The sequence below is a fragment of the Elgaria multicarinata genome, chromosome 2 (genome assembly GCF_023053635.1).
Source record: "Elgaria multicarinata webbii isolate HBS135686 ecotype San Diego chromosome 2, rElgMul1.1.pri, whole genome shotgun sequence".
In the NCBI taxonomy this organism is placed as follows: domain Eukaryota; kingdom Metazoa; phylum Chordata; class Lepidosauria; order Squamata; family Anguidae; genus Elgaria; species Elgaria multicarinata.
In genome coordinates this window covers 95489020-95509408 of record NC_086172.1, presented here as the reverse complement: position 1 = coordinate 95509408, position 20389 = coordinate 95489020, and the positions used below count along the sequence as shown (strand labels likewise).

Genomic DNA, 20389 nt, shown 5'->3' with positions numbered 1-20389 from the left:
TTTTGTAGCCATGGAGGCTCTCTGTGAGAGCCAGAACTTGGAACTGCCAGCGTTCTGGCTCACGTGGAGAGCCTCTCCTCTTCAGACAGACACCCTCAACAAGTTGAGGGCAACAAATGTGATGATGGAGGTGTGGCTGGAATGCTCTCTCCGCCCGTGAGTTTGCTCTACCAGCAAGAGACCACCTGAATTGGCTAAACATTGCTCCTGATAGTTCCACTGAGGCGGTCTTCCCTTTCCAAAATAATATAAGAAGTAAAGTCATTAAAAAGCAGGAATAATCCAAATATAAACTTGTCCACTGAAATCTCCTTGTGCCTCCAGAAGGCAAAATGTACAGTGCAGTTATTTGTTATTTATCTGTAACCATGTACATAGTGCAAATAAGCACAAGCTGCCCCTATAGCCAGTCCCTTCCAGTCACTAAAAAACTATAAGCAAAGCAAGAGTTTTCCAACACTAGACATTTGTTGTGCACTTGTTATTCCTTACTCACGGTTGTTTATGGGTTCTTCAGATAAGACTGTGAGCCTCCAATTTCACTTGTGTGTAAACAGCACTTTTCATGGGGGGGGGGATTAGAGCATGGAAAACAGGGTATTATTTCTAATGGTGAAAAAAAGTGTGATTTCCTCTTGTGTATTTGAATTATTCTGTTATACCACAGTGCCATCTAGAGGTTATGTAACAGAAACACAGGAAAGGAAACACTCTTTGTGTAGTGCTTGGATGTCAATTCTGTGATGAAACCAAAAGTAGATGCGGCAAATTAAGAGCATAGTGTCCAAAAGCCCTAGAACTTATTTTTTTACTATTATTATACAGTGGCTTAGATCCATCTCACTTTCCCCTTTACCTGCCAGATGAAAGCAGACTCCTTTATAATCCACCTTCATACTGAAACCATTGTACTCCTGGCTGGGTGAACTACCCCTATTTTAGGTTTCTCCGCAACTAGTTTCTTTGCCATGTGATACTAGAACAGCTAACATGCTTTGACTTAGAGGGAAGGGGCAATTTCAAAGATGTTTAGAGAACAGATATCATATATTGCCCACAGAGAGGTCCACAACAGGAATGCCACCTTGAATACATTAAAGGGCAGATTCAAAGAACAGCCATCTGCATTCCTACATTGGCATAAGCACATTGGCAGAACCGGACTCACATGCACAGAACTGAGTGTAGCTCTGCAGGACTGGATACACATATGCGTTGCCCACTCACTAACACGTGCATGCAAGTCACCAAAAGTGATACCTGTAAGCCTTGTACAGTTTAGGAGAAAGAGCTTACTACCAGCCTAATGTATCCAGAAATGTGTACCCTCCTCCATAACATTTGAGACCACTGCACCTTGTTTTCTCCCATGTACTGTATTTGCCAGTTGCATGTAATGCCTTACTGCATGCAACTGCCTCTAAATTAGAGGTAAAGTGGTCAATTTCCTTTTCAGAAATGAATTACAACTCAATCTAAAGTATTTTTAAGTTTTTTAAAAGGGAAGTGAGATGGGATATGCAAGAGATTGTATTCTGAGATATTTTGATCTACGTGTCATCTATCTATCTAAAAATAAGAACATTTGTATGTCCTTCACAAGTTCCCTTTGCATGTAACCTCCAATAAATTTGGGCAGATAAACTGGCTCAGACTCAGTCAGAGGCACTTCCATACTGAAATCAATACAAAACTAATAGTTATTTCTATGGAAATTGATAATGCCCATGTTTTATGCTCAAAAGGGTAAGATAAGCTTTGTAATAACATTTTAAAATAGTTCCAGTATCTTCTAAACAACTACTTCAAATGAAGAAGTTATCCAAATAATTCATTGTCTTTGACATAAATGCACCAGAATGCACAAGGCTGCCTTATTCTGGGGCTTTCGGTGTTAAATAACCCACAGTGAGGCTACAGAGTGTGTATGACCATCATTTTGAATATGCAACCCTTGCTTGGGGGTTGTCATGTTGTGGGAACATGGTGAGTGTGGGTTATGGTCTGTTTTAGGGTTATGCAATGGTTGTTTAACCCTCATATAACCCATGCTTGCAAGGTTGACACAACAAGACAACCCCCGAGTGGGGGGTGCATATGCAAGTTGGTGTCCATGGGCACCGCGTCTCATCATGGATTAAATAATCCACGACAAGCCACAACGTGTCATCCAAATCCAGTCTCTGAGTCAGACCTCAATCTGTCTAGCCCAGGCAGTGACTAGGCAGTGATGAGCTGTGGTGCCCATGGATGCATATCCATCCCCCAATTGGGGGTTCTCGTGTTGTGCAAATCTGGCTAGTGCAAGCTACGTGATGGTTAAATAATTTTTACCAAAAACAGATTATGTATTATGCAAGGGTTGTTTAACCTTTGCATAACCCGTGCTTGCTGGGTTCACATGCCACGGCAACCCCTGAGCAGCAGTTGTATATTCAAAATGTTGGCTGCATGTGCCACAGCCTCACCGTGAGTGGCCATGATGGTCTGTTGTGTTGTGCAAGCAGCCCTGTCTCTCTCCAGGGTCACAGGCAGAGAAGGGCCTTTCTATGCCCTGCTGCTTCAGAATCTTTAATTGAAGTTGCCACAGACTGACCCTGAGACATAATGCAGGCAAAGCACATGTGCCCTCAATCTCTCTCTCTCTCTCTCTCTCTCTCTCTCTCTCTCTCTCTGAAATAAGGCAGTTCCCCAAATTTGAATTACTATTGCAGTACAACATTATTTCTAGCATCCACATAGCGATATTGCAGGATTCAATTTTTCCCTTTAAAAAACAAAAACAAGTTTGCATTTGAAAGTGAAATTGAACTTAAAGCACAGTCTATACTATGACGCCTTGGAATACAAGTGACTTGTGCAACAATAACTTGTGCTTCCTGCTTCTCCCCCACCCATCCCCTGCCAGAACTAAAAATTGGTAAACCATATTGCAAATCAAATTCAGTCTTGGCATTGAGGCTGAATGCTACTTTCATCTGTGTTTTGTTTTTGTGTTTTCGTTTTTTAAAAAAGTGCATTTTTCTCGTGGTCTTGGTTCTAAGGTGGGTGACGTGATGCTCTCAAGGTATTTAATGTAATCTTGAGGTATGCGTACAGCCTCTGAATACTTCTTCAATCCAAAAACAGATTTGCGTTGTGACAGCTTTCATGGATTTAGAAAATAGACACACCACTCTCAGGGGTGCTTTACTTAAGCCACGGTACAGTACATCATGGCACATTTTCATAACATAACTGAGGACATAAGATAGGACTTCTATTTACAGATCTCTGATGCCACTTCCAGAAAAATAGAGAATAGATGGGGGAAAAATATTTCCTGAAAGTCCTGAATTTTAAAATATTTTCTCTCCAGAAAAAGGGTTGGTCCTTCGGAAAACAAATTTTACCTGCCCCATAAGAGTATGAAACCACTGTTGACACCAGAGAAAATGTGGAACTTTTGTTGTCTTCTTCCGGTGGCACATGGTTTTGGCTGTACTGAGGTTCACTCACAAGCCAACTTGCTGTCAAAACTAGACAGGGCAATAGCAAAGGCTTGCAGTGCACACATTGGGTAGTTGTAGTCCATGGTGAAAATATCTTCAGCCACACGGCCAAACTGCATCACTATATAGTCAGCTGAAAGAAACAGCAAAGAAATGGAGAAGCACATCAATATAACTTTCAGCCCATTTGAAATTTGTGCACGGCATGAACAAAATGGTAAAAACAGGGAAAGAGGGGGAAATCAGTTGCCTCCCCAACGATCAGCTGAAACTTAGGCTGTGAGACCATTTTCTTCACAGAGTTGAAAGAGGTCTGATTGAGATGCTGCCCAGCTGTGAATTATCTGGCACCTCCGCACATCGCACGGATGTCCTTATAAAGGGCAGAGTCAGGAAACAGGAACGGATACAGGGATGCAGATGGGATGAATAGAGAAAGGGAAGGCAGCTGCACTCATCAGGAAGGGACAGGGCAAATCAGCCTTTTCCTCCACCTCAGCTCCCTGACCTGCTACCCTGAGGGAACTCCTTTATAGCATTCTTCCAGCAATCATTACTGGGACACTGTTCAGCTTCATTCCCAAGTTAATACCTTGGAGCAAAGACAGTTTGCAGTGGCCAGGCCAGTGATAAGGAGAGTGCTTGTTTCCTGAGTATTTCTGGATGTCTTTAGTCAGACCCGGGTTGTTTCTCTGGAAGCATATTAAGCGTATGTAGTTTGCCTCTGCCATTACCTGTGGGTCACTTCCATGTCTGCCCCACACGTGGCTCACCAGACCCTGCCACTTACCTGATCCCAGCATCCCTTCCTCCCTAAGAGTACCATTTTGTGGAAAAACACAAGTAAGCTTTTTACGTAAATCCCATTTTGTGCAAAATGGCGGCCACAAATAGGGCCATTTATGACCGCCATTTATGCAAAATGGAGATTAATGTACAAAACTTACTTGTGGTATTCTGCAAAATGGTGCAATAAGTTAAGGAGACCCCCTGGAGCAGATTTTTGGCTCTGCAGAGGACTCCTGGGGGGAAGAGAAGGGAGAAAGTCCTGTTGCACAAGGCGATGCCCGCCAGTGCCACATTGGATTTAATCCTCTGTTTCAGGTTTTACAGGTTTTGGAGACATGTAAAAAATCCTACAAAATCTGTTCAGCTGGAAACAACAATGGAACCAAAATAATAATAATGGGTGTTTACATCTCCAAAAATGTCTGCCTCTATCACAAAGCGTCCAGCTCTGTCAAGACTTCTCTTATGATAGGACTAAGCTCTACTGTTAAGTCTGCTTGCTTGCTGTTAGTAGGCTACCTTTGAGAACTAGTTATTAAAGCCCTAGTTCCCCATCTTCCATTTCATGCCTCTCTTCATTCTTTGCATCCACTAGCTCACCTGTTACAAACCCAGGGTCCCCAGATAATGTTGGACTACAATTCCCATCATCTCCAGCCAGCATGAACAATGGTCAGTATATTAGGTGATGAAGTCCAAAGTTAAGGAGGGACTCCGGGCTGGTGAACGCTGCACTAGCCCAAGTTCTTGCGAAAAACTCTACAAAGCATCAAAACGCAAAATGGGGGTGGGGGTGGCAGGGGGCGTTCTCCAGTCCCCAGGGAGTATGACGTTCATCTACATTTTTTCTCCATATATCTGTTAGCAGCATTTGAGGATGAGACAGTAAGAAGTGAGCAATCTATATCCATAATAGAATCGCAGGGTTCTATGTCCACTTTACATCGGTAGCTGTAATTGTTCTGAATGTGCGTAAGCAACCCAACACATCTCTCTTTCATTTTTAAATAAATAATCAGATTTCAGACAACTGAACAGCAATGCCAACCAGTTTAGCTAGACGATCCATACTTACGATCATTATCATGAATAATTTGGAAGTTTTTCACCGACGCCTGCGTTACGCGGCCGTGGAAATTTAAAACGTAAGACTGGGTGTCATCATTCCAGACTGGCGTTTTGTTGTGCAGCTCAATGACACTCTCCGTGTTTTTATTCTGCCACCTTGAGAGGAGCGTTTCATGTTCCTGTAAGGACCAAGGATGCCAGCTTAGGTTCAGCCAAAGGCCCCCTTTGTAAGAATGCCCCCCACATGCCAGCCCTGTGTTAAAATGTAACCCCTGTATCTTCCACATCCACCTGGCTGTATTGCCGCCTTCCCAAGCCCTCCTTCAAATGCCTCCTTGGTTGGAGGTGAGATTGAGGTAAACAAAGGCCTGGCGCCACATGGTTAAAACTCTTTTTTATTTGCCCAGGCATTTTGAATATTATTGCTAGATCTTTGAGCTGCTGTACACTGATGCTTTAGGTGCTGTATTTTTAAGAGGGTTTTGTATTTTTAATTATTGGAATCACCTTTCGGTGAAGGGCAGCACTGGAATATGTTAATAAATGAACGTAAGCTGCACATACATAGGAAAGGTTAAGAGCATCTCTACACTAAAGGAAATTGCGTTGTTTACCCAGGGCTTCCTGGTTCTCGGCGTGATTGATATGAGCTGATTACACCAGAGGAGATGGGTGACAAGGCGGAAAATCCTGCTTACTCCTTTAAAGGTTTGAATCAAGGGAGCGGCTCCCTCCCTCCCTGGCATGTGTGCAAATGAGGGGAGGTCTGCTGTACTGTTTCTTCGCAGCTCCCAGGAAAGCCAAGACTTACTTCTGAGTAGACATGAGACCCTCAGCACATTTACTTGGGAGTAAGCCCCACTGAACTTTAAGGGGTGCTCTTGGTGGGGTGCCTCCCTCGATTGCAGACACAGGAAAGCCCTTCCTTGGCAGGTTCTTAGCGCAACCTCAGCTCTACACACTGCCGGTTTCGCAGCATTGGGGTTTATTCCAGCTTTTCTTTGATCTTAACGTAATAAGGGGGGAGGGGAAGCTGCGGGGGACATCCTGACTGAAGCCGCCATCATCAAAAGGACCTGGGAGTGGCCAGCCACAAGTGTACTTTATTTTGCTTCCGTGAAGAAGCCCTAAGACCTACATCTTCCTTCAAGAAAGTCACAGGAATGCCAAAGCACTTCTAGAATCTTGCTGTAAGCACATTTTTTCTTGATGGAAGGCACAGAAGATTTGGGACTTCTCCCATACAGAACAGAGGAAACCAAAGCATTGAAACTACAAAGGTACAATCCAAGAAAAGTAAATCCCCATCAATTTCAATGGGAGGAATAAACCCATACTCAAATGATAAAGTGGAGACAAAAGCGTAGGGTTGGAGTAATGTGATCAATTTTAGCGATGTCACATTCCCTATGATCAATGCTTGAAAGTGCCATATCACTGTCACAGGTCTGCTGTGAGACAGAATTCCCCCATCCCTGCTCCTAAGCCCCGTTTTACTTCGCTAGTCAGATGGCGCGAGGAGAATGAAACCTCAAAGCTTAACAGATCTATGACAGGGGCTTCACAGATTTTAACAAGTGGTATCAACAGTTAACATTACATGCTACTGTTTATGTCCTCAGTTGCCAAAGCTGGTCTCTCCCTAAGGAGGGACCGATGAGGGAGGAACAAACACAACAGCAAAACAAGTGGAAGAAGAAAAAAAGAGGTAAAGGAAAAACAAAAATGGAGCACAGGAAATACCTTGAGAGGTTTGTCTGATCCATATTTAGTATGTGAAAAGTGTTAATTGTATGTGTCTGTATTTGTATGTGTTTTAACCATCATTAGGGCAATATTAATCACCCATTCTCAGGAGTTTAACTAGCATGACAATTACTATGTGTGCAAGGTTCCCACCACCAGTATCTTGCTCAGAGAAAGTCATGAGGACCCCAGCATTGGGCACAGAGCTCTGCACACTGGGTTTTGGCATGCCCCTGTTGGGCTTTTCCCAACGCTCACGCTGGCATGCTCAAAGTCAAGAGCCACTGTCTGAAGCATGATTCAGCCCACGCAGGTCAACCAATCAACTGGATTGTGGCCCATGTACAGTGTTCTGTCTCTGGCAATGGGTTTCACATAACTGCTTCCAAAGATGGGATGCTGGGAAATCAACATGCCTGCAGTAGTCATGAGAATGAGCCCTAATACGACAACCCACAGCTTCATCAAACCCATGTACCCCATATGTGAAACTCATATTTGAATTAGGAATGTAGGAAACACATCTTGCTCAACATTGTCTATAGCAGTGGTTTTCAACCAGTGGGTTGTGACCCAAAGTGGGTCACATGATCAGTCCAGAGGGGTCGCAGCTCTTGCCGCCATGTTGGGCAATTCTGAAATTATGAAAGTGGGTCCCATGTTGCAGGTTGGGAGTTGGAGCGGGTCTTAGGTCTGGCCCAGTTGAAGACTACTGGTCTATAGAGAATGGCAGCAGTGGCTCTCCAGGGCTCCAGGCAGGGGTATTTCCTAGCCCTACCTGGAGATGTTGGTGATCGAACCTGCAAACTTCTGCATAAAAGCATGTACTCCACCACTGCCTTACTGTGGCTACTTTTTGGGTTTTCCATCTCTCTTCTCTCAACAAACGTAATATTACTTTACACATTTAAAATAATAATAATAAAACCTGGTTTTGTGTCTTTTTCCACCACTAGAGTCATGGAGGCTCATTATGGCAAGGCTAGAGAATCCCTGACTTGCATAGCAAATAGTCCTGGGAGGGAGAAGATGTGGCAGATGTACTGCTGAAGGCAAAGCCCTGCTGGGTGGAAGAAAGAAGAGTTGTGTGTTTCTCAAGTTCTTTGTGGGGTGGGGCAGCTTTTTCAGCCATTTATCCCCCTCCCTTTTTTTAAAAAAAAAAATTCTCCCATTGCTCTTAATGCAAGGGAAATCAACTATGCCAGATCAAGGGATAGCATACTTTTCCCTCCTGCCCCACAGTTGGATCCTGGAGAAATTCAAGGGGGCTAAGAGTCTGACCTGCATGATCTGTTGATCAGCCTCCCCAGGCCAGAGTCTGAGGACTTTTTTTAAAAAAAATATTCCTGAAATGCATGCAAATTTATTTGCAAGAAAATATGCATGTTGTTGCTGAGATACATGCCATGCTGGAAAATATACAGGGTGAAAAGTTGAATGGAGCAGGGGACAATACGCTAAATGTTACGTACTAACATAAATTATGAAAATTGTTGCAAACTTTCTTATGGAACTATTTATTTTTCGGCATTATTTTTTTGGGGGGTGGGTGGGTGGAATCCACCTGTGAACGGACGCTGGAAGAAACAATACCACACAATCTGCAAAACACGCACGGGATGGATTTCACATAACCTGGACATCCATACCGCCTCCCCCCAACACGCACACTTTTGCCATCTCCACCATCAGAACATCAGTGGCAAAGGAACAAGAGCACTAGACCTTTGTGAAACAGCTGGGAGTTGACTTCCATTGGCAAACTGGGCAGATCTCCTACTCCACCCATGGAGAGGTAGATCTGCAAAATCCTATGGCCCCTGGGACATCCTCCTGGGCCAAACGATTGCATGTTTAAATGTGATTGAATAAATGAACCCCCAGTCATTGTAGCTGAGCTTGTTTATGGTGTTTAAACAGATGTAATGACTTACATTGCGTGGTCTGATGGAAACTCTCTCGTGATCCATATTCATCCCTGGTATGATGACACTCATTTTACGAGGACCTTTAAACCCCAAAACATTTGTTTCCTGTTTTTAAATGAATAAGAGTAGCACTTTGAATATCACACATCTCTATCTTGGGCATCACTCTTTCCGAACATATAATCTCTAATGATAAAACAGTAATTAGCCTACTAAACTCTTTTGTAACTAGCTACACAGTCAACCTACTGTTAACCAACACTCTCCAAAAACATTCTTTTTTATCTCATAAGCTCAGGAAAAAAGGGTAGTGTACAATTTGAATTAAGCAGACCTGGCATAAAGTTTATAAATGGGCAGAGAAATCAATAATGGCTAGAACTCAGTTCTATGATTAATGAAATATCATTCTAAAAGGGAATATGTATTTCAAAGTGCTTGGCATACATATCTCAGCAATTCAACAACAACCTATGGTTCAACAACAACAGTTGTAAGGCCACCTTCCCCAGCCCAGTGCCCTCCAGATGTGTTAGACTGCAAGTGCCACCATTCCCAGCCAGCATAGCTAATGAGAATTGCAGTCCAATACTCAGCCAGTACCTTAGCCCCTACATGATAATGTCTGCATTTGCACAATAACCCACGCTCAGTGGTTAAGTGTGGTTTGTCATTGAACAGTGCGTTGTTGTTGAACTGTGAATTATCGTGTTGTCTTAACCTATCGTATTTTCTGCAGGGTGACTTGTTAACCATGTAGGATGGTCTATTTTTCTCAAACAAGCCACCTTGAGAACCCATGGTTTGTTGTTGGGTTGTTCAAGGTGGCTAACAAGCCAGCCTGCATGGATAACTAGCCAACCTGTGGAAAACGTGCTGGGTTCAAAAAACACCACAACCCACAGTTCAACAACAACAACCCACGGTTCAACAACAACCCACAGTCAACCCATACTCCACCACTGAATGTGGGCTATTGTGGTGAGTGAACTGAGTGAATACCTCCCTAGCTTTAGATGCCCACTTCTGGAAGAGTCCATTCTGACAAACTTGTGTTTAATGGGGGAGGGTTGGGTGTGCAGAGAAGGGACTCATGTGCCTCTCTTCATTTGCTTCAGAGTGGAGGCAAGGAGACAAAATTCTCCTCTATTCAGTCCTCTGTCAGCCTCTGCCCTTCAGATTCTGCCCAGAGACTGCCAGGACCTGTCTTGTAGCCTATTATCAGTTAGCTTTTCATAACTGCAAAACCTTGGTGTATATTTTTCTTAGTCACACACGCTTATTTCAATTGAGGCACAGATCTGCAGCCCAGATTGTTAATTATGAACAGAGCTCCACGTCACATTTTTATGAAACTGTATTGCATATAAATGGTCAAGAGACCAACAACAGATGTCATCTCCTCCAAGCTGACAGCTGTATCTCTAACTACCTGGCCAGAATCTTTGTCCTTCTGCAATTCAAACAGTGACCACTAGGTGAAGCTGCAGATTTATTAATGGCCAGCAGTGCTGTTTTGGTGGGACCGCAAAACATTCAAAGCCATTCAGGAGTTTAGCTGGCTCTAAATTAAGTAATGAGTTTTACAAAATGTTATGAAAGGTGTACACGCCTAGAAAGTACTGAATATGTGTTTGTGGCTATTCCTAATGCAACAATTTCCATGGAGTGGATGACTTTTGGAAAGTTTCCTAGCTATACCTGCATGGTGAAATGCTTTGTCGTAATGGAACATCTGGTCATGCTACATTTTTGCATATGACCGTGTCAGCTGGATCCTGTGCTTACTGTGCGCAAGACATATGCCAACAAAATGTTTTCCATGTGGATACGCCCAAGAACATTTCCCAAACCACCCATTAGTACAAAGTAGGCCTGAAATGTGTAAACTAAAACACACCTGAATTTTTTTACTCAAACAGTCCTTGAATTGCACTAACAAAAACCACCTTAATTATCTTGGTGGAAAGACAGCCTTTAAATACTTTAAATCAAGGGTGGGCAACTTTGGCCCTCCAGATGTTTTGGCCCTCACTATTGGTTGTGCTGGCTAGTCTGATGGGGCTTCTAGGCCAAAACATCTGGAGGGCCATAAGCTGCCCACCCCTGATTTAAAACCAACTTCTTTTCACGAGGGGTACCTGATTTCCTCTTGCTTCCTGCTACTCATCTGGATTTGAAGTGGGGAGTGCTATTTTAAAGATCTTGTCTTAGGGCTTGAACTAGATGCAGGCCTAAATTTGAGATGGGAGGTACCTAGGAATCTATTTGAAATATCAGGGTGGTACCCAGGAACATATGAAAGAAGAGAGTATCCATGGTCATGTGCAGATGGACTTTCTTTCACCAGTGAAAGAATCTCAGCCGAGTCCTCTATGTCTCGGATTAGAGACAATCCTTTCTTAGGGAGAGAAGGTGATTTGGAGGCAGGTTTGAGAGGTCTCCCTGGCCAAGCCCCTCTAATTTTATAAATTAAATGCTGACTAGGGTCCCTCTCCAGCCCTGTGGTTCTTCGGTATGTCTGGCAATAAGGTGTGAAGTAATTGCCAACCTTTGACTTTGCTTGAGTAAGGCAAACATGGGCTGGATGACTCAGAAACAGAGTGGAACCAGCGGTTTGCTTGACCCAGGCACAGCACAGGGGCACATGATCAGCATGAGCTAAGAGGATGGCCGTGCACAGATCTGAGCATTTTGCATCTTGTATATCAGATGCTCATTTCAGCGAGTCATCTTTGCTCAAGGGAAACCCAGGATGTGAGCGGAAAAGGGTCATTCGAGGGTAAAGAAATCTTGAGAACATCTGTGGTGTAGCTGGATGACTCATTGCAACAACCTTCACTATCATTGACAAATTAATGCAGATTTCCTTTGTCGTATGGCCAGAATGACTCAATGGACACATTCACTAGTCTAATTTACTCTGGTTTTATAGTGAGATTAGTGCGCTTGGTTCAATACATTGTAAAATATGGGCTGTTTACATGGGAGGCCCAGATGTCCAATCAGTGGCTTGTATCCAATGTTAGTCCTACTTAGAGTTGACCCACTGGAATGAATGGGACTTAAGTTAGTCAGGACTAACTTACATCCCAGGCATTTCAGTGGGTTTGCTTCCTCTGCTTATGAAAGGTACTTACATAGCAAATAGCAGCTAGCTCCTGACGCAGATTACTTGCTTCCAAACTCAATGATGTTTTCATTGGGTTTACTCCATTATCATAAACTGTAAACTTAGTCCCCATAAGATTTGATCTATTAGAGAGGAGAAACAGTAGATTACTTCCATTGCCCAACATGGGTTGAGTCACTCTCTTACTTATCATCAGCTGAGCCTCAAGCACTCAAGAATATTAGAAATAATATTATATGTAGCCATCCCATAATACCACACAGTAACAATGCTCTGAAAGGCAAGATATAATGAGATTGCCAGACGGCACTGCCATTATTTATACAATTCTGATAATTGCTCAATGCAAGATCTGCAATCTAGGAAAGAGCTGCTGTACACCGTCCCTGAGAGATGGTTGTCTAGCCTCTGCTTAAACACCTCTAACAAGGAAGACCTCCCTCCACCCCCCGAGGCAGACCATTCCATTGCTGAACAGCTCTTACTATTAGGAAGGTGCTCCTAACGTTTAGCTAAAATCTGCTCCCTTGCCATTTCCATCCATTGGTTCTAGTCCTGCCCTCTGTAGCGATAGAGAACAAGCCCAATCAATCCATCTTCTGCATGACAGCCCTTTAGATATTTGAAGGCTGCTATCATGTCTTCTCTTAACCTTCTTGTCTCCCAGGCTAAACATAACCAGCTCTTCCAACCATTCCTGGTAGGAATTGGTTTCCAGATCCCTCACCATTTTGGTTGCTTTCCTCTGGACATGTTCCAGTTTGTCAATGTCCAGACAAATGTCCACACTTTAAGTGTGTCACCCAGAAGTCTGTCATGTAAAATCATATCATGGTCCCCCTTTTTGTGTGAAAAGGTTCCTGAGGTCTGAATGGAAGAAAGTTACCAAACGAATGTGCAACTTTACCAGAAGAAAAAGGCTGAAGAACTGGGAGAAACAAATGTGCATATGTGCAGAGCTCACTGTGCAATGTGAATAAGATGCATGTAATTAGCTGAGTTTGTGGGGGAAATGCTGGACAAAGAAACTTCCAAGACAAGCCCAAAAACTGAGTCAAGGGTCGGATAATTTGGGAATGTTGCCAGCAGATAAAGTGGCGGTCAAGTCCTCTGAGGGAAAAGTGATGTCCTTTGGCATTGAAAAGAGAAATTTCCAAGCGATAAGATGACCCCACTTAATGTACAACCAGGACATATAGTCAAAAGATGTATCTTTCCACAATGCTCAAAGACTTTGGAGAAAGAATGTATAAGGTGCACCAAAATCAGCAAAACTCTGAGGAAGACAGGACCTCCGGAGAAGCAGCTGCACACAGCAGACCTCCTACTTCTGCATATACGACATGGCTAGCATTGGCTCTCATATTCCAACTTGGCATCCTCTTTCCCATTGCTCTTTGGAGGAAGGAATAAGGGCAGTTTCTTATCACTCTGCAATCATTCCAGATTGTATAAATAAAAGAATATTTTAAGTGGATTAAGGGGGGCAATTAATTTGAGTTAAGTGATATTCCAAACATCCCAAAGAGTGGCTGCAGTGTGGGAATGGGCAGGAAAAAAATGTCAGGAAAACTTCCAACTGCCCCCTTAGTATAAAACAGCCTTTCCCAACCTGACTACAACTCCCATCATCTCCATTCAGTACGGCCATTAGGGGAAGGTTGGTGTAAGATGAGAAACAGAGATTGCTTAATTATTGCCTGAACTGCTATACAATGACACACTAAGTCATGGTGGTTAAACACTTTGAGCTACACATTGTGGCTTAGCATGTCATGCAAACCATTCCTAACTATGGTGGCTACATAACAACAATTTAAACATGCTCACTAACCATTTGCTGGCAAAGGGTTAGTGGCCTAGCTATGGCTTAGAGTGTTGTCTGAACAGGGTATTGTAACTTTTCATTATGAGTAAAGGAATTTATTATATTGTTGGGTAGGAACATATCTGGGGACTATGATTGTGTACAAACATCAAAGGGTTTTGCTTTCAGAGGTAACCCTAACCCAAATACCGCCTACTACTACTTTTTTTTAGCATATACCTTAAATATATAAACGTTTACCTTAGTTTTCCAATGAAACTCTCTCCTCCTCGTGATAGGTCTGTTGGGTCAATGGAGATGAGGTAATTTGAGGTTTTGCTCTTTTTTCGCTTCCTTCCAGCTAGCAAAAAAACCTAAGAAATTTGAAACAAAAAAAGTCACACTTGAAACAGAATCTCACAGAACCATTAAAAATAATAATCTGCGTCTAATTTACTTGCAGCGTAATATCATCAGCAAAAATGTGGATGGTCATAATGGGAGCTAGCAAAAAAGGACTTTTTTTTAAAGAAAAAACCTGCAGAGGAAACTACTCTCTTCGATCCATTATTTATGGTTTAAATAATTAAACTGAGTACACTTTGTTAAATGTTTAATTTGAGCTGGAACAGACTCCTTTGAGTGAAGGGAAAACAGATGCCACTTCAGCTGGAAGGGTGGTATGGAACCCAGTGGCTCAACAACGGCAGACTCCAGGAGTGATGCATTCTGAGGACAAAGGACAAACTAAGAGGGATACCTGAAGCCATGTGGGAATAAACGGGACTTTGTTTTTCCTCAAAAATGAGCCCAAAACATAGGTTTTGCTAAAACACATAGAAAAGCAAGAAGACACAAGCTAAGCTGGCACATTTTGTGTGATAATGATTGTGCACTGCCTACAATACCATGGGTTATGCACGTCATTCGTGATTGGAAAGCCCCACACAAGGTTTGTTTTATTTAGTTTTGCTGCTTTTGAACCCTCCTTTCAGACTTAAATCAGGCCACCAACTGTATCAATGTACAATACAGTTGGAGGGAGCAATCCTCTGTCCCTTAGGCTGGGGTGGGGTGGGGGACATAGGATTTTTTGGTTCCTGGCTCTGAGCTCGAACACAGGGCTCCGAGCTGGGGGCCAGGAAACCATACTCCCCTCCCCCTCCCCCCCCTAGCCAGCATGGAGAGAACCGCATCAGCTACCTCTCCACACTTGTAAAGTGGAGCGCAGAGAAGGGGAAAAGGGGGCATTCCTGGAGGACGGGAGCGGAGGAGACCAGGGTGGCAGTCATATGACAAGTCTTATGGCTGACCCAGCCTCCTTCCCTTCCCCCTCCCTGAAGCCTCCACTAGCTGGGCAAAATTGCCCGTTTAACTTAAATGCACAGCTGGAGGTGCTAGGCGCCTCCTGCTCTGCAGAGGATACTTGTAAGCTTCGCATCCTATAGGACGGCACCCTAAAATCCTAATTTATGCATGAATAGCTTTGCAATTTTAGTCTACCACATCTCTGGTGTATCATCAGAACATTCAAAAATGGGGGGAGGGCCGTAGCTCAGTGGTAGAGCACATGCTTGAATGCAAAAGGTCCCAGGTTCAGTCCTCGGAGGGAAAACTCCCATCTGAAGCCCCAGAGGGCCACTGCCAATAAAGTTTAGTCAATACTGAGCTAGGTGGCCCAATGGCCTAACACTGCAAAACGCAGCTTATAATGTTCCTTAATGGCTGACCAAAAATAACTTCTTTACTAGATGAGTCATCATCTCATCAGGATGGTCATCAGGGTCACCTTCCCAGAGGCCTTGGAAGCCACCCAAAACAATGTTCTTCTATGGTCTACTAAAATGCTGCTGGTCCTTCTGAAAATCCCTTCATACTCACAGCTCCAGGAAGCTACCATTAACAAGTGGGATTGGTTTTCCACATGGATTAGCCAGATGATGTGCCAAATACCCCAAACCAGGGGTGCATTTCCCTGAGGTCCTGTGATATTATGGGCCTATGACTGTAATCTTATGCACACTTCCCTGGAAATATGTCCCATTGAATTCAGTGTGACTTGCTTCTGAGTAAACATGCACATGATCACTCTGCATGTAGTTATATGCAGTTTAGGCACCTACAATGGGAAGCTGATTCCAGATGTTCCTTCAGCTGCATGAAACCCTGGAAGTGATGTTCAATGGCTGTGACATTCAGCAGCACGATAATATCTTACCACTCATATCTGAGACTTTTAAGAAAACCCCCATCAGTCCTGTTCCTGCTTCCATTTGGATAGTTGCATATTGCTGAGGATTGGAATATGGCCACCGCTTCTCCTAATGAGATTGGGATTCTAAACTTCTCTACTCAGTTAATACCATGTGCAGGAAGTACCATTATCAAGGCTGTTCATTATGACATCTTAGCACAGGGGAACTATTAGAATAAAATTAGAATTAAATGAGATAAACCAAACCTGTGCAAGCTCAGTACTGGGAAGATGATATTTAGAGGACAGTCCAATGGCCACTTACACTATTGCTAATCACGAAGACTGTATGACACACATCAGAAATTGTTCTCCAAGAGTGCAGTTCTATATACCTCACAGAAGTAAGCTCCGTTGACTCCAATGGGTATCACTTTCAGTTAAGTGTGCATAGGATTGTCCATAAACATGTTATTTCCCCACCCTCAGATATCCTTTCTGCTTGTAGAACATACTGTACTTTCAGCGATACAGTGTCACATCTAGGGATATTTGGGATGGAGGACCCAAAAGATGGGCACTTCTACAACTATGCAGGCTCTACTTCTGCTTGTTTTGTCCTGCTGTTACACATGCAACTAGCAAAATATGCCTTATGACCTTTTTACCATCCTCCCTTTCCAAGTGGAGGTAGTAAGTGGGGTACATTCCGCGGTCCATTCCCTTCTTGTCTCTTGAGATTCGGCATTTGACAGTAACACCCTGAGGAGCAGGTCTCACAGCAAACTCCTCCAGGTCATCCACATCTATTACAGGGCTGTTCGTTGAAGGGCTGGGCCCTGAGGCTGTCTCCTAGAAGAGGAAGGAAAGCTACAATGTGTTGGAAATACAAACAGCAGAATCAGATCACTATGAAAGGAACCACGAGCAGAAGCTTGGCACTGTGGAGGCTGTATCAGAAAACCAGGGGGAACCATGCCATCCACATGGCTAACTTACCATGCTCAATAGCGCACCCAGGTGCAATCCGGAAAAGGGTGCCATACGTGAATAAAAGATCAAGTGGCACTTACGTGCATGCCCACACTGCATGTCTAGTGCTAACAATAGTGTACTTAATTGTAACTCAGTTGTTGCACGGGGTCCTGGCATTTTTCTTCAAGGCTGTATTTGGTATTGCAACTTCTCAGCGCTTACACTGCAATATTTGGCTTACTGGGAAAATGCAATTCAGGAGATCTTGAAGGACATTGTACTGGAGTGTGCTAGGCAGAATGCGATTGTAGAAGTGTTATCTCTTTGTGACTTTTTCTAATGTTTATGTTGGATTTTAAAATGCTCCCACATTCAAGTATTACAACTTTCATGCAGCTGTCACAAGAAAGGGGGATTGTCAGCAATCTCACCCCCGCTACTATGTATAGCAATGCCCTCACATGTTGTGAAGCTTCTGCTCCTTTTATAAACAATTTCGGTCTTTGGGGGCTTTTAAAAAGCCAAATACATGTTTATGCTGCTGATGGGTGGAGTGCAAGGGGTAGAGTTTATCCATGCAGGAAAGCAGCTCCCTGCTGCACTTGCACATCCACTTGGGATAGGATATCACACTATGGTGCTGGGATTGGAGCTACTGTTAAGACACACTCTCACACAGGCCTCTTAGTTATTTAACCAACTCGAAAGAGTCAGTCAATGTATCAAATTGCGGCAAAGCAAACTTAGGCTGGATATTAGGAACTGTTTCCAACCTGTAGGACTGTCTGCACAATAGAGCAAACAGCATAAGGAAAGTATGGGATCTTTTGGAGAACTCTTTTAGGCACTCTTAAGTCTAACGGATGTTATTGTTTCAAGCAATTGAGCTAGATGTCCCTTGGCGTATGTCTGAACCACGATTTAGTCACATCACACCAGATTTCTCACCTTATTTGATTTCTTGCTAGTTGCAGAACCTGGCCGGGTATTACTATTTAACTGTGAGGAACTTGAGCTGTCTTCATCCTCCTCATCCTCCTCTTCATCAAAATTCATGCTACTTGAAATACCTATGGGACATCCAGAATATTTACAGCAAGTATGACTAGTGGATATTCAAGTTGTTTGCTCTTGCAGTCCTTAATTTGAACATATATCTCATTTGCTATATTGGGTCTTCCACATCCATCATTCTTTGAATGCCAGAGACAGCATACCTCTGATGACCAGTTTCTGGGTATCAACAACAAAAGATGGAAACTGCTTCAATGCCCTGTTGAGGCATCTGTCTGCCCAAGGCCAGTAGGCAGAAGGCTGAATTAGGCAGACCATTGGTCCAAACCAGCACGGCAAGTCTCTAGTACAGTATCTTCTCATACTCTAGTATAATATCTTCTCCATCCTATGTTTCATCCTTAAATGCATGCAGGTACACGAGAAAAAAGTGACACAGATGCTCCCTTTCCCCCTCCCCTCCCCTCAGTACTTGTGTGTGTGTGTGTATTACGTATCCACAAATACACATGTTTTACAGCACATATACTCAAAATTATGTCCCAGTGAATTCCAGAGGTTTAACTCCACAGATAAATCTGTATATGCAATGCTTTTCATTTCAGAATTACTACAGTGCAGTTTCTGCCTATCAATACAATGCCATTAACGCTGCTCAAGAACTATTAAAAGCTGCTTCTGCTCAGTGGCATTAATGGTACTAATAGCATCTGAGAAACAGAATGGTGGCTAAAATGGAAGGAATGGTTGTACTGCCCACTTGACTCCATTTGCTGACAAGTAACACTGAAATCTAAATGGCAGAACACTTCCCAATAACTGATGCTGCTGGCAGTGTACCCTGAAAAATAGTATCAAATAAAACAGTTGGCATTTCTTTGCATATATTTTTTGTACACTTTTAAGATACCTATAAGAACAAAATAAACTTTTTAGAGGCTCTCCGGGAAATAAGCAAGGAATTTGTTAACGTTAGGCACACAGTGCACAGTTGCTGCTATCAAATAATTTGAGCAGAGTGAGTTCAAACCAGGGCCAAACAATTCTAAGAAATATCGGCAGAGGCCTTTTCCTGCCAGGCATCTTAGTAATCCCCTTCGGTGGCTTATCGCTTCTCAGTAATATTAAATTGCTGCGGGAGGAAAGGAAGTTTTGAAAGAACTACACATATTCCAAGAATCCACATGGACTCCACCCTTAAAGGCAGCCCAGAAGCAATGAGAGAGAGGGAGAGAGAACTAGTTGGTTACCAAAGACCTAACTTGCATATCAGGTTGGCAAAACTGGCTTATAGAGAGAAATATTCTCAAGGCCTCCAGTCAAGTAAAACCAGCTGTCTGAGGCATTTAATCATTCTAGAACATGATATAAACAACTATCTTTATGTGGGGTCACACAGCTAAGCCTCATTCCTACATGAGACTAGGCATAATCTGTTCATGTGAAGAGGTGTCATTTAGCCAAGCCTCCATGTTTTCATGGAATACTTCCCCATAAACTGTCACTATGGGCCCCAAACAAGTGTGTCATATTTAACAGGATTACTGTCTTTCTCTAAGAAAAATTCCAGCAAGAAGAAGCAAATGAAAGTGTCAGCTTGTGTTTTTAAAATTAATAAAATGCATTAGGTGTACAGTAAACCAAGACTTGACTTTTGAAAAACAAATTATATTGAAACTACCAAAAATATGATGGATTTTGCCAAAAGCTTGCCAGTGATTGTATTTTCTTGCAAAACTAGCTAGAGGCCCAACAGGTTTGACAGGTGGCAGAGGGAGGAAGGTGGAGAACCCTAGTCTTTCCCGCAACCCATCTCCCCTATCTCTGCTGCAGTCTACAGGCCCCCAGCTAAGGGTGGAACAAAATCTTCTTTTCCAAACCTGGCCCTACAACTTGTTCTTCACACTGAACATAGACTAAAGGTCCAGAGGAAGAGTAAAAGAAGTGTCTCTCTTTCCCAAACATTTCTGGGTGGGATTGGAAGTGTCAGAATCAGAAATGTAATAGCCTTTCCTTGCAATATTGGAGATGCCTCAAGGAGAGGAAGGCACTTTTATGTTAAGTATGATTATGTTATTAGAATTAAGTTAGAATATATGTTATCAATGTTTATTTTACATTATTGTGTATTATGTAGTATTGTTTATTTGTATTGATGTATTGATTTGTTTTGATTGTATTGATGTTGAAGTATTAAATAAAAAAATAATAAAAAAAATCAAGGAGAGGAAGGCCATTACTCCC

The 20389-nt window shown here is 42.9% G+C and overlaps 1 protein-coding gene across 3 annotated transcripts in view; it reads right to left on the bottom strand.

Annotated features, from left to right (window-relative positions):
• Positions 1-1565: 1565 nt before the first annotated feature.
• Positions 1566-20389, bottom strand: part of TUB (TUB bipartite transcription factor) — a 149269-nt gene continuing 130445 nt past the window's right edge. For all 3 annotated transcript variants that reach the window (XM_063117244.1, XM_063117245.1, XM_063117246.1), the window contains 7 exons: positions 18080-18201; positions 16817-17008; positions 14224-14336; positions 12163-12277; positions 9029-9127; positions 5356-5527; positions 1566-3624 (listed from right to left, as the gene is read on the bottom strand). In XM_063117244.1, the coding sequence (XP_062973314.1) occupies positions 3491-3624; positions 5356-5527; positions 9029-9127; positions 12163-12277; positions 14224-14336; positions 16817-17008; positions 18080-18201 (947 nt within the window). In that variant the 3' untranslated portion in view covers positions 1566-3490. The remainder of the gene's footprint in view (positions 3625-5355; positions 5528-9028; positions 9128-12162; positions 12278-14223; positions 14337-16816; positions 17009-18079; positions 18202-20389) is intronic.